The sequence below is a fragment of the Hippocampus zosterae genome, chromosome 19, assembly GCF_025434085.1.
Source record: "Hippocampus zosterae strain Florida chromosome 19, ASM2543408v3, whole genome shotgun sequence".
In the NCBI taxonomy this organism is placed as follows: domain Eukaryota; kingdom Metazoa; phylum Chordata; class Actinopteri; order Syngnathiformes; family Syngnathidae; genus Hippocampus; species Hippocampus zosterae.
In genome coordinates this window covers 2,306,379-2,320,462 of record NC_067469.1, presented here as the reverse complement: position 1 = coordinate 2,320,462, position 14,084 = coordinate 2,306,379, and the positions used below count along the sequence as shown (strand labels likewise).

Genomic DNA, 14,084 nt, shown 5'->3' with positions numbered 1-14,084 from the left:
AGAAACCACGTTTAGCTTTGCTAGTGCTACACACGTCATTTAAATGGGAAGATAGTGAAGATGGTGGTTTTTGTGGCTAGTTTTATTTTGATTTAAATTCTACAAATCTCATCTCAAAATGTTATGACGAGTCTTTCAGTGGGACAAAGATGTAAAATGTAAGTATTGTAAGACATTTTCCTCATGACAACAAAGACATCTTGGAAGGTGCTTACAAAGAATGGGCAACGTTATAGTAAGTAGGACAGCTGCGTGTTGACGTCATGTGCGTAAGGGGACGTGGCACGCTGACGTTCATATGACCAACTGCTCCTTGCACTGCACAGCCTCTTTCATTCTTAAGCAGTCAGGGCATTGATTGGGATCGGGATCATGGCCTCCAGTAATGGTGCGGTCGGCAAATGGGAGGTAGTGAAGAAAGGCAAGAAAAGCAGTACGGGAGGTGGTAAAAGCTCCGCGGAAAAGAAAGGCAACTCCGGGAACAGGAAAGCTCTGGGGGACTCCAACCTGCCATCCAGACGTAAGTCACCATGGCCCGCTGTGGCCGTTGGAGTTTACAGTCTTAGCAGGGTCGTCTCGAATTGAAGTTTGGAGCGACGGATGTAGCTGTGCAGTGCATTCGATTCCAACAACCAAAAGCGGTCGATTAAAATCATACACTGTTAAAGAACTGCGCCCGGAAATTAGCTGGCTAGCTAGCTAACTAGCCAGCTCAGCGTCAGGCTGTACTTCCTATCTATTAAGGATTCAATTATGTTTTTTTCCCGACGTGAACAATTGACTTTCTAAATGATACTTGAGTTAATGGCTTTGTCATAATTTCGAAATGTATTATGTGTTGCTCCGCGTCTCGATTCTGCAGCTAGCATCGACGTGATGTGTCAAGAGAGGCAACGTCATCATTCCGAGTTTGCATCTGATAAGCATGATTAGAAAAAATGGAAAAAGATATGACCGCAATATGATAACCATGTTGTCATTTAATCAGTGCGAACAAAGCATTGGAGAGTGAATCGCAAATGTAATTTGGTGACTGCAAGCACTTGCATCCATTATCTAGCTGCACTTTCTACACGCTTAACCTCATACTCTCATGTTAACTGAAGCCTATCGCAGTTGATCGTCCGATTAACTGTTCTTCTATATATTTTTTCCTGCAGAAAATCGGCATCATCCAACAAAAAAAAGTCTGCATGATGCAGTCAATTTCTCCTCCCAGTTGCACAATATTAAGACTGTGTGTGTAATTTGTACTGCCTGTATTTTGTCCTGAATAATCCCACTTCATGATGAGAATAAAATCAGCCCTGTGAGGGGCGGGAGCAAAAAAGGGGGCAGGGATTGCAACTTGCTCACGACTCTAAAATACCACAGTCGGACCAAGTGCTATTGAGAGTACTGTATTGACTGTGGCCTGTCCGCAGAGACCCGATCACCACTGCCTTGTGTCCCACAGAGCCTTCAGTGATGTCGGACACTTTGTTTGAAGCCTTCGAGAATATTTCAAAGAAACAGAACAAGGAGCAGGTTCCGCCCAGTCAGCCTCAAAATAAGAAGTCCTCTTCAACAAAATCATCCAAAAAGTTGTCCCCCAAAAGTGCTCCCACCACTGCCACTCACAGGACTCTGCAAGAGGCCTTTAAAGCGGTGAGTACCCGAAATCTTATGATAAATTGAAGGTTTTATTTTTTTTAAGGAGCTTTGGACTGTCTCAGAATGCCACATTTTGTTTCTTTTAAAGTTGCTAAAACACAGGAGGATCTATCTGTGTATCTTCTTCATATCTAAGATAATGCTTGGATAACATGCATCTTTGTGGAACCGTTTTGCTATCATGCACCAGACAAAAAGCTGGCACGCGAGATGCTGTGAGGCACCCGATCACATGCTGCATCCCAGTGGAGCTTTTGCTCAATTGGCTCTTTGTTTGACGTGCGGTATTCATGTCTCCCGGTGTCTGCCGTTAGCTGGACCTCGCCGACCTGAAAGAACAGATGGCGAAGAGTCAGTCACTCTTCCCCAAAAACCCGTCGGTGTGGTCGAAAGACCTGGCAGGATACCTCAACTTCAAGCTGACGGCGCCGGTGGCAGAGCCGACGCTCAGCAGTTATGCTCACGGTGCGTGTGTGCGCGTGCGCGTCCGCTTATGAATTTTGTCACAGGCGGCAGTATTTTCATGCGTCTTTTCGTGTTTCCTCAGACTACCCGTACTGTCTTACGAACAAGGAGCTGAGGACTGTCATCAAAGGCATTCTTGGCAACTGCACCGACTCCCTGCCGGACTTCTTGGACCACTGTATTTACACCATGCTCCGAGAACTGGAGAGGAACTCTGGTAGGCGGGAGGCGGGGCTTACAAAATAATCAATCATGTGTCCGGGTCAACTGTGAACGTGCATTGGGACGATACTTCCGACACTTTGTTTTCCAGGTGAGCCACTACACGGATACCGAGTTTGCATTCAAGCGGTCCTACAAGACAAACCCAAACTGGCAACTCAGAATTTGCCCGAGGTGAGTTGAGCGCCTATTTATTATCATTGTTTGTTTTTTTGTCAACAATAATAATAATAAATAAATAAAATAACAGGTCACTCTTTCCTCCTCAGTATTTGGAGTTGCTGCGGTCGGTGCAGAATCATCCCGTCAGGTGTTTAACCATCATGTGGGCTCTGGGCCAAGCAGGTTTTTATGACCTGAGCCAGGGACTAAAAGGTAATGCTCCACTTCTATGTTCATTTGTAGATGCGATGAGACGGTCCAAGCACCGCACCAGTGCAATGGACAGACTCGCCTCTCTCCTACTTTGGCAATAATTTGCTGAAGTAACACTTTTGGCGGGGGCGGGGGTAGTGAAGCAAGAGCGCAGTGGCTCCATGCCTGGCTGCTTTTTGGCCCCGTAATTCCGGGCGGACCGCAACACGATCCTCATTGGACTCCGTATGAGATAACGGCAATGTGAAACGCGATCACGGGGATGCGGCGTCGCCCGTAAGAGTAACATTGTTGACTTTGTTGTCAGTGTGGCTTGGTATCATGCTTCCTGTCCTGGGAGTGAAGTCGCTGTCGTCGTATGCCATCGCCTATCTGGAACGGCTGCTCCAGTGAGTATTTGAAATAAAAGACTTTTACCGACAAACAAGAAAACTGACGCGTTGGCATGTTTGCTGTCCTTTCCCAGTCTCCATGGAAACCTGACAAAAGGATTTGGCATCATGGGTCCGAAAGAGTTCTTTCCTCTGCTGGATTTTGCCTTCATGCCCAAGAATGCCCTGTCATCGAAGTAAAGAATCCGCCCTTTGCGTATTTTTTTCCTTGTACAATGAAAGCATCCTTCCTCAACATTGAAGGGACACATTAAAGGGGCGGGAGGCGCAGAACATCAGATCTCAAAATATTGACTTGATTTCATGATTGATGTGTAGGCAGGCGCTCCAACCCCAAGTCCTTGCTTTAAAGCCATTAAAACATATTTTCCATCATGCTTGCCCTTTGAATATGTTTTGGATTTCAAGTTGCAACATTGACATAAATGTCGATTTTGTGCGTGTGTTGCAGTCTACAGGAGCAGCTGAGGCGCCTTTACCCTCGTCTAAAGGCCTTAGCGTTTGGAGGCAAGCCCGAGAGCACCTTACACACGTACTTGCCTTCGTTTTTGTCGAGAGCCACGCCAAACTGTCCGGACAAAATGAAGAAAGAGGTGCCGGGGAAAATGTTTGCCTTTTCTGCAGCCGTCGCGGCAAGCGAAACGCCGCAGAATAATTCACACTCGGCCTCCGTCTTTCCATCAGTTGCTCAGCAGTGTGACGGAGTGCTTGTGCGTGGACAGTCAGAGTTTGGGCGTGTGGAGGCAGCTCTACACCAAACACTTGGCTCAATCCAGGTGAGATACGCTCACACACAATTAAAAAAAAAAAAGTTTGTATAAAAGGCTCACTGTCATATTGTCCTCCTTAGTCTGCTGCTGAACCATTTATTGAGCTGCTGGAATACACTACCACTAAAGGTATTTTGAACCCCCCGCCCCCCCTCCCAAAAAAAGTGTTCAATATGCTTTCATTTTTCCTTGCCATATTCTACTGAGCCGCCATGACGGGTGCGATGGTGCATTCAGTTCCGTTGCTGGTCCCATCGTCACGTTGACATTTTTCCTCCCCCCCCCAACCCTTTTCAGCTAAGGAAGAATCTTGAAGAAACAATTCAATCTTTTAAAGTGACCAATGAAGAGATGAAAGAAAACAACCAGTCAAAGGACCTTAGCGATTGCAGTAATCTGTGTCAGGTCAGTCACATGTTCAAGTCGAAACGTTTTTCTTCGTTTGCTCCAAACGATGTCGGCGAGCATTCCGAGGGATGACTTTTGGTTCTCAGAGTCTCCAGGTGAAGATGCGTGGACGCGGCTTCCCGTGGTCAAAGCTATTGTTGGTCCTGTTGGTGTTTGTCGCCGGTTTCATCATTCAGGACATCCGATCTCACGGCTCCTTCGCCAGTATGACAACTTTTTATACCTTGATTTGTACAATCGAGCAATTCAAATGTGTCCTTTGGGTTTCTCGTAGCCTCATTGCCGGGGTGTGTTTCAGATTCAACCACAGCCAGACATCTTCACAGATCGGGTGTGATGGCCGTGTCGCAGCAGGCGTGGGGCAAAATTGTAGTCCACTCTAAGCAGGGCTTCAGGTTCAGGATTTTTCTGTTAAATCGACTCGATCAAACCTGTAGACATTGCTGTTAATGTGTGCCTTGTTTGTGTGTGTGTGTGTGTGTGTGTGTGTGTGTTTAGCTGGCTGGAGACAAACGTGCCATATTATTACTCTGAGAGTGTGCGGGTATTAGAACCACTGTTAGAACAAGGCCTGGAGAAAACCAGAACGGCAGCCCTCGTCATGTCGGAAAAAAGCCAACACGTCACCGTGTGGGTCAAAGAAAACGGCCCCCTGCTCATAGAATGGGTGAGACCTCCTTTGAATATAATTCAACCAAACACCCGCATACCAAATGCATATTCATATATCTCCAGCAGGCAACTCTGATTTTTTTAATTTTTTTTTTCCCGGCCCAATTATTTTGTTTGCAGGTGAAGACAAACACGCCTGACAGTGTTTATGAGGTTTTGGCTTCTCTGAAAGCGCTGCTCCTCTTCCTCCACCAAAACTACATCTTGCCAGTGTTGGCGTTTTTAATTGACCTACTACAACATGCCTGGACCAGCCTTAAGGACTCATGCGAGTAAGTAACTTCTTCAGTAATGCAATCGTTTTATTGATAACCGAGCACAAGATTTAATAATTACATTTTGACACCCCACCCCGTCCCCCCCTGCCCGCCACAGTGGTGAAGTATCAGTCTCGTGTCTGAGAGGTCACGCGTTGTCCTTGACCAACTCAACATGGCAGCTGCTTCAACACACGACGTCGGCCATCACGACGTGGGCTCAGGAGCTGCTGACTGCCGCGTAACGCACAACGCGCGCACACTCACAATGGTCAAATACACAAGGCGACCCCGTCTAAGGTTGCCTCTCACACCACGTCCACTACTCTTCAACTGTGATTGGACACTGAAGGGTCAAAACGAACTCTTCTGTTAGTTGTTTTTGACTGCATTTTTTTTTTAATCAACAAGCTCAATGTGTTGATGTGTATATATATATATGCTCCCCGTCCCGGACCAGTCCTTTTTCACTGCTGGATGTCAACACAGGTTGAGTTTTCTACTGTGAACGTCATGTTAGTTAAATTCCTCGCCGTGCTGACCAGAAAGTTAACTGCATCCAATTTGTGTGTGACTGTGAGTGTGTACGCGTACCTTGGGCTCATGTAAAACCGTCAACGTCGGGGAAAGTCCGCTGGCGAATTCACAATCCGAAAGGCCCCCAAAAATGTATTGGGATCAACTGTTGCTGATAAATGGCAGGATGGTCCAGTGTGTCACCAGCAAAACCTGCGGCTGACGTATGGTGGTGTTTTATTTGATTTCAATCTGTCTTCTCTGTTAACTGAAATCAGAATCCACAAGTGTGTGTGTTTTATTTTTTTTCTCCTCATTGATTCTTATTTCATACCAGGACCTTAAAGGAATCCTGACCAGTGTTCTCAGCCACATTACAGTATAACAATGTCACCCTCTTCATGAAAACATTGTGCACTAGCTGATCCTCATCACTCTCCACGTGAAAGACATTTGGATGGATGTGGAGGAGTTATCTCAATAAATGATTTGTAATAAAGACTTCTTTGACTTCAGGTGTGTATTTCCTGCAAAGAGCTTTGTGTGGAAGTGTGCACAATGGGTGGAGATGAGATAATCCAGCGTTTTGGGATTCGACAACACAGGGTTACAATGTCAGAAGTGGCCAAAGTAAGCTAGTATAATAGGCATGGCAATACTATACCGAGTTCGGTACAATGGCAAAAAATTATCTGCAAATAAAATGTTCCCCTCTTAATTTGTATAGTGCACTTAATGAGAAGAAGAAAGTTGTGACATTTTGAAAACAAGCTGAGTTGGTTCCACTTCTATGTGTGAAAAACATCTTCCCATCGCCTTTCCTAAGGTTGCCAACATAAATTCCCTGGGGGAAAAAAAATCCGCAGTCGTGGAATTTACTCGTTGCTCTAAATTACCAAAATATATTCCGATGTCAATACTTTACATGCAAAACAATGAAAAAGTTGGAGGATGCGGGCATCGATCCCGCTACCTCTCGCATGCTAAGCGAGCGCTCTACCATTTGAGCTAATCCCCCGCTACTGCAGTGCGTGCTGTTAGGTAATATAATAATGCGTGATATATATATATATTTTTTGCATCTGCAGACAGGATTGCGGGACTGTGCATGTCAAGTTCTGGATCTTTCGTTTAAGTGGACGATTGCGCCATTCCACGTTCCTGGCTTTTCAGAACATTATGTATAAAGTATACGGCTAGTCGGGTGATACATGTCGGGGGATTAGCTCAAATGGTAGAGCGCTCGCTTAGCATGCGAGAGGTAGCGGGATCGATGCCCGCATCCTCCAAACTTCTTGGAGCACTTCACATTGATTTCGAAGCACGCATGTTCCAAGTCATTTGATGCACTTCGGTAGCCGCATTTTCCAGCACAAGAACCTTTGAGGACCAACACGACCTGCCTCGGCCGAAAATTGTACAGTGGGGGATTAGCTCAAATGGTAGAGCGCTCGCTTAGCATGCGAGAGGTAGCGGGATCGATGCCCGCATCCTCCAACGATTTTTGTGCACTCCAAAGTCCGCAAAACCGTATTGACCCAGCGACCATTTTACATTCTAAATATCTCATTGCATAATTCCAACCAAAATTGTCCCAAAAAAGTATGAATAAAGAAATTATTAACATTCTCCCAATTTACTCACAATTGACTAAACACTGCTGTAAACAACCCAGTAGCCAAACGGAGTAGCAAAGTAGTTCCTATTGTCAGCCGGCAGGTGTCAGTACTGCAATTGAAAGGATACTAGTTGCCACATTAACTTCCAACGAAGAAGAAAGCGGAAAACGGTCGCTACGGAAAGAAAATGTCTTTGACGAGGTAAGCTTACCGACAAGGCTTTTTGTGTCCTTAATTGATGATGATTTGAAAGAAAAATATATTTTACGTCTGTCCTATGGAATCGACCCTTATGTACAATCATTTCAATCGGCCTGATCCGTCAGTGGTGACCGCCATGAGCTGCTGTGTAGTGTTTCAATCGCGAAGCTAACGATAGCATAGCAGGCCACACACATAGTCGAATACCGACGTTGCACTGTTATATATATTAATATGCAATAATTTGTATCAGCTACGTTTTTAGCACGCGATCCAGCGAAATTGGATGATATACATTATTTTGTGTGTAGCTTTTTACCGGCGCCCACCCAGCTGTCACAAGACCAACTGGAAGCAGAGGACAGACTTCGTGCCCAGAAGTCGTTCTCAACTGCCTTGGTTGCTTCCCGAAGAGAACCACCACCTTATGGACATAGAAATGGATGGGTGCCTCGCGTTGTCGAGGTAGGAATCAATGTTCAGCTTCAGACATACAGATATGTGCGTCGATTGAAAATAAGTAACGTTTCAAAAATTAGAAAGACCATTACAGGTCTATGAATTTACTTTTCTGGGGGAGTGGGAGCTCAGGTGCGCTGTGTAAGGATTGCCTCCCACATAACTCAAACCTCGTTAATTGTTTAATTATTCTCTTTTAGGACTTTGGAGATGGGGGAGCTTTCCCAGAGATCCACGTGGCACAGTTTCCTCTGGAGATGGGTCGGCAACAGAAAACCTCCAATGCATTGACAATGCAGGTGGATGCGGAGGGAAAAGTAAAATATGATGCCATTGCAAGACAGGGACAAAGCAAGGAAAAGGTATGCAATCAGAACACCGAATTTGCACAATGGTGAAGTTAAACATCTAAATTCAGAGATTATTCAGACAATGTCCGGTAGAAACTAACATGGTCATTTACTGCCGTTTCATCGTGGTAGGTGATCTTCAGTAAGTATACAGATCTACTTCCCAAAGAGGTTATGAATGAAGATACCCCAGGACTACAGAAGCCTGATGAGGAAGCTGTTCAAGAGGTAAAATGTGCTGCATGTTTTTCAAGAAATATTGTTTCCTTGCTGTCATCGTGCATACACATTTTTATTCGCGATGTAAACAAGATGACGGTACATAAAGGAATCACGGTCCGTGAGAGTGACTTTTTTGTGTTTTGTGGCTCCTCCTTTTAGCTGACTGAGAAGACCCGTGCTGCCCTCAGCAAGCAGGTATCACAAAAGATTGCTGCCGCCATGCCTGTGCGAGCAGCAGACAAACAGGCACCAGCACAGTACATCAGGTATCAATTCTCACCATGACAGTCGCTGGAGGAAAGTCTGAATTGTTTGCAAGTTGAAAAGATTGTGTCATGCGGCAAAAATACACAAAGTGTTCTCACGCGACTTTAGTAGGTGGGTGGCCCATGTTGGCCAATCCAAAGAAAGAAGGGCCCCACACAGATGTGCATGTGAACAGCTCGTCAGCACGCAGCCCCAAGAATACAATATCTTGTTGTACATGAAACATTTGCGCGTCTAAAGTTATCTGCTTCCGTCTGTCCATCAGGTACACCCCGTCCCAGCAGGGAGTGGCTTTTAATTCTGGAGCCAAACAAAGAGTCATCCGCATGGTGGAAATGCAGAAAGACCCCATGGAACCGCCACGTTTTAAGTAATCAAGCCCCGCTCCTTATATTCGACAAATGTCATCAAGCAGCCGCTTTTGAACAATCTGCTTCAACTTAATGAACCTGATTAAGATTCGATTTTGTGACAGGATCAACAAGAAGATCCCCCGTGGACCTCCGTCTCCACCGGCACCGGTCATGCACTCTCCAAGCAGAAAGGTCCGATTTGGAATTGCAGGTTTTATGAGGGTGTACAGTGGCTACTCGGTTTATGGGGCTACTCCTCTGCCCTCCAGTCTCTCAAACACATTTGAAAGCAAATAATTTTCAACACCTCCTCTTGGTTTTAGATGACAGTGAAGGAACAGCAGGAGTGGAAGATTCCTCCGTGCATCTCCAACTGGAAGAACGCCAAGGTAACGTACCACCAAAATCACATTTCTGTGACTTGAATGTGACTCTGCCTCTTTCTGACCGGTCGCTGTTCTCCTCGTTTCAGGGTTACACCATTCCTCTCGACAAGCGCCTGGCGGCTGATGGCAGAGGGCTGCAAACGGTTCACATCAATGAAAACTTTGCCAAGCTGGCTGAGGCGCTCTACATCGCTGATAGAAAAGTAATCATACGTCTTGCACCTGAGAGAGAATTTAACAATCGGTGGTTTGTATAAGGAAACATTGAGATGGAAAGAAAGAAAACAAACTTATTTCTTGTTCTCCTCAGATTACTTGGTCGTCGACCACTACGTCTGCCCGATTTAATTATTACGGTGTACGGAGTTTGAAATGAACGACGCCACCTTTGGCGTGTGTTTACAGGCCAGAGAGGCGGTGGAGATGAGAGCCCAGGTAGAAAAGAAGATGGCCCAGAAGGAGAAAGAAAAGAAAGAGGAGAAACTCAGGGAGCTCGCCCAAATGGCCCGAGATCGCAGAGCGGGAATTAAAAGTCACGGGGACAAAGGTGAGATGCTTGTTGTAGTTGTATGTCTGGATTTGGCCGTTGCATATCCTTGAAAACATATCGCAAATCCCCGTTTTGTTTTTTTTTTCTCCTCAAATTTTTCTGTTTCTCTTCCATACCGGATCAAGGTGGCGAGGATGGAGAGGCAAGGGAGCGTGACGAGATCCGCCACGACAGAAGGAAGGAGAGACAACATGACAGAAACATCTCCAGGGCAGCTCCTGACAAGAGGTGCTGGACGCACTCAAATCTTCCACTTGTCCATCGAGAAAGTCTGCATTTCCTTCTACATAGAAAGTCCTTGTTTTGAGTCTCGCAACGTTTTCTCTTTCTTTCAGATCCAAACTGCAGAGGGACCAGGACCGAGACATTAGTGAGCTCATCGCTCTGGGTGTGCCCAACCCTCGCACCACCAGCGAGGCCCAGTATGACCAACGACTTTTCAACCAGAGTAAAGTGAGTTTTCTACGGCGTGACCCCAAGTTATTAGTTTTCCGCTCTGTATTCAGTGACATTACGGTCAATTTGAACAAGAATGTTTATTATTATTATTTTTTTTTAAGCCTGAAGGAGGTCTTTTAACATGCCGCGCTTCAAATGAATCGGCCATATAGATTGCTACCTAAAGTGTCCGTTCCCCTCCCGTTGTCGTCTTACCAGGGAATGGACAGCGGCTTTGCCGGCGGCGAGGACGAGACGTACAACGTGTATGACCAGCCTTTCCGCGGTGGCCGAGACATGGCCACCAACATCTACCGACCCAGCAAAGCCATCGACAAGGACGCCTATGCTGATGACTTTGACACACTCATGCAAAACAACAGGTACTGTATTTAGGAATATGTATGTTCCGTTCAAGTTGCGGCATTAGTTTGGCATAGCATTCATCTTCCGAGCCGCTTGATCCTCACTAGGGTCGCGGGGGGTGCTGGAGCCTATCACAGCCGTCTTCGGGCAGCAGGCGGGGGACACCCCGAATTGATTGCCAGCCAATCGCAGGGCACACAGAGACGAACAACCATCCACGCTCACACTCACACCTAGGGACAATTTAGAGTGTTCAATCAGCCTGCCATGCATGTTTTTGGAATGTGGGAGGAAACCGGAGTACCCGGAGAAAACCCACGCAGGCCCGGGGAGAACATGCAAACTCCACACAGGGAGGCCGGAGCTGGAATCGAACCCGGTACCTCTGCACTGTGAAGCCGACGTGCTAACCACTGGACTACCAGGCCGCCAGTTTGGCATACCATATGCTCTAATTCTTGCGGGCACACTCATTAGAGAACTCACTTTTCGTTTTGAAGCAACAGCTTTATCAGATGAGCTTAACTCAAAGTATGGTTTAGTGTGATAAGCTCAGGCATGCAGAAACGGGCATAGAGGGGACAATTATATGTATATTTAAAAGCTCCGATTCGATCGCTGGCTTAGAAAGTTTAGTTTGGAAAAGTTGAAAGTGCATATTCACCAGACGGCAGATGCTTCCCGCAAACCAATTTTTGGGAAGTGGAAGGAAGGTAGAGAATCAAATTGCACTTCCTTCTTTCAGGTTTGTTCCCGACAAGGAGTTCTCGGGGGCTGATCATGGGCAGAGGCGCGAGGGGCCCGTCCAGTTTGAGGAGGACCCCTTCGGTCTGGACAAATTCTTGGAGGAAGCCAAGCAGCACGGCGGCTCTAAGAGAGCGTCCAACAGCAGCCGCTCCAAGGACGACTACCACGACAAAAAGCGTAGAAAGGATTGAGGCCTCACGGTCATGCGCGAGAGAAGGGATGTTTGTTGTCTACACACTCACTCAGAGGGAGTTGTCTTTTTTTTTTTTTTGCAGCCTGTGTCAAAAATCACACTTTTACTCCTCTTTTTTTATGTACAGTGCGACCAATGCAGAAGGTAAAATAGCAGCTTCTGTCCTGCAAGTGTATAGATTTAGGTGAGTTCTAATTTCACACACATTTATTTTTACCTTAACACATATTTTTTTGTCAGTTGTGTAATATTTACAATCCCCCACGTAGGCGTTGTTAGCGTTTTCCTACATTTGACGGCACCTGCGTACACACAGCTTGAAAGCAAAAGATCCTTGTAATCCTTGTACAACTATGGAATAAATTTCCTTGAGGACAACCTCGTTCCTTACTCCTGCTTCAATCGTACAAATCTTATTTCAAATAAATCTACAAGCCTTTTTGAAAGCCATAAACTGTTGAGGCAAAATTATTCACCTGCGTAAATTACAAAATGGAGAAAATTGCAACGATTATCGGGCGCGGCGTTGGGGACATCATTCATATTACTTTATTCTTGCTCATTTGCAAAATGAATGGACGCAGTCTGTCGAGCCACATTTCCAGTGGCCATAAAAAGTCTCCGTAGCAGTTTTCAAAGGGCAAGTTGTTTTGAGTTGAGGAGAGGTCAACAAGGTTATTGTGAATCCCCAGCAGGAGTGTTGGCACAAACAGATCAATGTGGCACGCACCAGCTCGGCGAATCGGTCCCCCATTGGGTCATTAGTGGGATGTGTGGACATACAGCATGCAGGCTTCAGCCCGAGGAATATTGGCTTTCTGCTGCCAAGGCCATAAAGAAAACTTCTCTCACAAAAACAACAGAAAAGGTGCAGTCCCTCCAGCCTGTCTTTTCACGGTTGGTGCTTGGCCAGCTCGATAATGTCTTTCCACGCGGCTCTTGTCTGTCTTTATGATTTGATAAATGGGGATACTCATTCATTACACTAAGAGGAAATTGGTTCCCTGGCATTGCTGTTGTTCAGCTCTGGACATATTGCGTCGGGGCCATCATGAAATCCTCAGGTTGCAGATAGAAGGCGTGATAGATCGTTGCTTAGCCCAGAAATAATAAACAATATCTCTCTTGAGATATTTCCTCTTTCCTCCTCCTTGCAGTGAAAAGAAATACGTTGGCTGATAAATGGTCACCAAGTTAAGACATGGATCTGACCTCGTGACCTTTTGTATGAAAAGACTGAAAGCAGAAGCACACCCGTCTTTATTGGAAATAGTCAATGACGTCGCACTTTCGATACAAAAGCTGTTTCGATGCGTCTGAAATTTCTTGTGTGGATATGGCGTACGTAGGCAGTATGTTGATGACATCCATCATACTGTGGTACAACGCCAGAACCTGAGCTTCCTCCGCGCCTTCATCACGACGTCCTCGTCTCCCCGCATCGAGGCCGGGGCTTCGCTCATCATTATTCCAGCAGTAAAGAGTTAGAGTCGGCTGCTCTCTGGAAAATGGTCTGTCTGTCACTCTGGGACTCGCTGGATAATCTATTATGGAGGGAAGAGCTAGACAAGCGTAACCATTTCTAATGGTTGTGTCAGTCAGAATGAAGCCTGGCGGGAGAGCGGCAGCAGTGTTGGGCCCTAATCGACCGTCATGGGAGTGCGCGGCAAGCGCTCAGGGATTTGGAGTGACAGGAAGTCATCTTTATTCCAGGAAAGAGCTTTGACTTGAGCATGAGGTCATCGTGTTGGAGAGATTGCTCCGCATTTGGTTGTGCGAGAAAGTTCACCGTAACGCTGAAGTGAAAGTAGAGTCAACAGAGTGTTGGGTACATCTATGCTCATGTGATTTTAAACTGGGGACTTCAGGATATGACATTTGCATGCATTTGTCAAGGCCTCAATCCTGTGACCATATTGTTGTCCAGATTGTCTAGGCGATTGCATCTGCCTTTTCATCCTTTCTTGTGAAGGTCATGGAGTCGGTCCTTGACTGTGTGTAACGCCGAAAGAAATAATCATTGTTTATAGTTACATTTCAAGATCATTCATTAAGCTGAAGCCTGCGTATTTTTCTTTATGTAGTATTTATACTCTATGGCTTCTTCTTCAATGTATACTATAAAAGTGTACTGGCTGCATCAATGAATGCTGATCCACTTTCCATCTAACCCCCGCGGTGATCCTATTAAAGCTGCTTTCTT

At 45.9% G+C, this 14,084-nt stretch overlaps 2 protein-coding genes and 3 non-coding genes across 5 annotated transcripts; 4 read left to right on the top strand and 1 right to left on the bottom strand.

The window, feature by feature from the left end:
- The first annotated feature begins 261 nt into the window (after nucleotides 1-261).
- Nucleotides 262-6,245, top strand: tmem214 (transmembrane protein 214). Its single transcript, XM_052052314.1, has 17 exons — nucleotides 262-520; nucleotides 1,457-1,647; nucleotides 1,968-2,118; nucleotides 2,201-2,335; nucleotides 2,432-2,514; nucleotides 2,610-2,715; nucleotides 3,023-3,104; nucleotides 3,182-3,283; nucleotides 3,559-3,700; nucleotides 3,792-3,883; nucleotides 3,958-4,006; nucleotides 4,175-4,282; nucleotides 4,372-4,489; nucleotides 4,584-4,680; nucleotides 4,784-4,952; nucleotides 5,078-5,229; nucleotides 5,333-6,245. Exons 1-17 carry the CDS (start codon nucleotides 373-375, stop codon nucleotides 5,457-5,459), a joined length of 2,052 nt encoding a protein of 683 aa, XP_051908274.1. The 5' UTR covers nucleotides 262-372; the 3' UTR covers nucleotides 5,460-6,245.
- A 430-nt stretch (nucleotides 6,246-6,675) lies between these two features.
- trnaa-agc (transfer RNA alanine (anticodon AGC)) lies at nucleotides 6,676-6,748 on the bottom strand. The gene has a single exon. It is a non-coding gene; the product is annotated as a tRNA-Ala (tRNA).
- A 198-nt stretch (nucleotides 6,749-6,946) lies between these two features.
- On the top strand, nucleotides 6,947-7,019 carry trnaa-agc (transfer RNA alanine (anticodon AGC)). The gene has a single exon. It is a non-coding gene; the product is annotated as a tRNA-Ala (tRNA).
- Nucleotides 7,020-7,154: 135 nt separating this feature from the next.
- Nucleotides 7,155-7,227, top strand: trnaa-agc (transfer RNA alanine (anticodon AGC)). The gene has a single exon. It is a non-coding gene; the product is annotated as a tRNA-Ala (tRNA).
- A 166-nt stretch (nucleotides 7,228-7,393) lies between these two features.
- On the top strand, nucleotides 7,394-12,007 carry snw1 (SNW domain containing 1). Its single transcript, XM_052052334.1, has 14 exons — nucleotides 7,394-7,550; nucleotides 7,862-8,015; nucleotides 8,210-8,371; nucleotides 8,492-8,587; nucleotides 8,741-8,847; nucleotides 9,114-9,218; nucleotides 9,324-9,393; nucleotides 9,525-9,590; nucleotides 9,674-9,790; nucleotides 9,993-10,134; nucleotides 10,263-10,365; nucleotides 10,473-10,590; nucleotides 10,795-10,958; nucleotides 11,687-12,007. The coding sequence occupies exons 1-14, from the start codon at nucleotides 7,537-7,539 to the stop codon at nucleotides 11,877-11,879; spliced, it is 1,611 nt and encodes a 536-aa protein (XP_051908294.1). The 5' UTR covers nucleotides 7,394-7,536; the 3' UTR covers nucleotides 11,880-12,007.
- The last annotated feature ends 2,077 nt before the right edge of the window (nucleotides 12,008-14,084 follow it).

Bases quoted from the DNA above. Each gene is read 5' to 3' on its own strand.
- tmem214 (XM_052052314.1), top strand. From the start codon at position 373: ATGGCCTCCAGTAATGGTGCGGTCGGCAAATGGGAGGTAGTGAAGAAA. The intron at 4,007-4,174 runs GTATTTTGAACC...AACCCTTTTCAG, and splicing joins GGAATACACTACCACTAAAG to CTAAGGAAGAATCTTGAAGA. The intron at 4,681-4,783 runs GTTCAGGATTTT...GTGTGTGTTTAG, and splicing joins CACTCTAAGCAGGGCTTCAG to CTGGCTGGAGACAAACGTGC.
- snw1 (XM_052052334.1), top strand. The intron at 8,372-8,491 runs GTATGCAATCAG...TCATCGTGGTAG, and splicing joins AGGGACAAAGCAAGGAAAAG to GTGATCTTCAGTAAGTATAC. The intron at 9,394-9,524 runs GTCCGATTTGGA...TCTTGGTTTTAG, and splicing joins TGCACTCTCCAAGCAGAAAG to ATGACAGTGAAGGAACAGCA.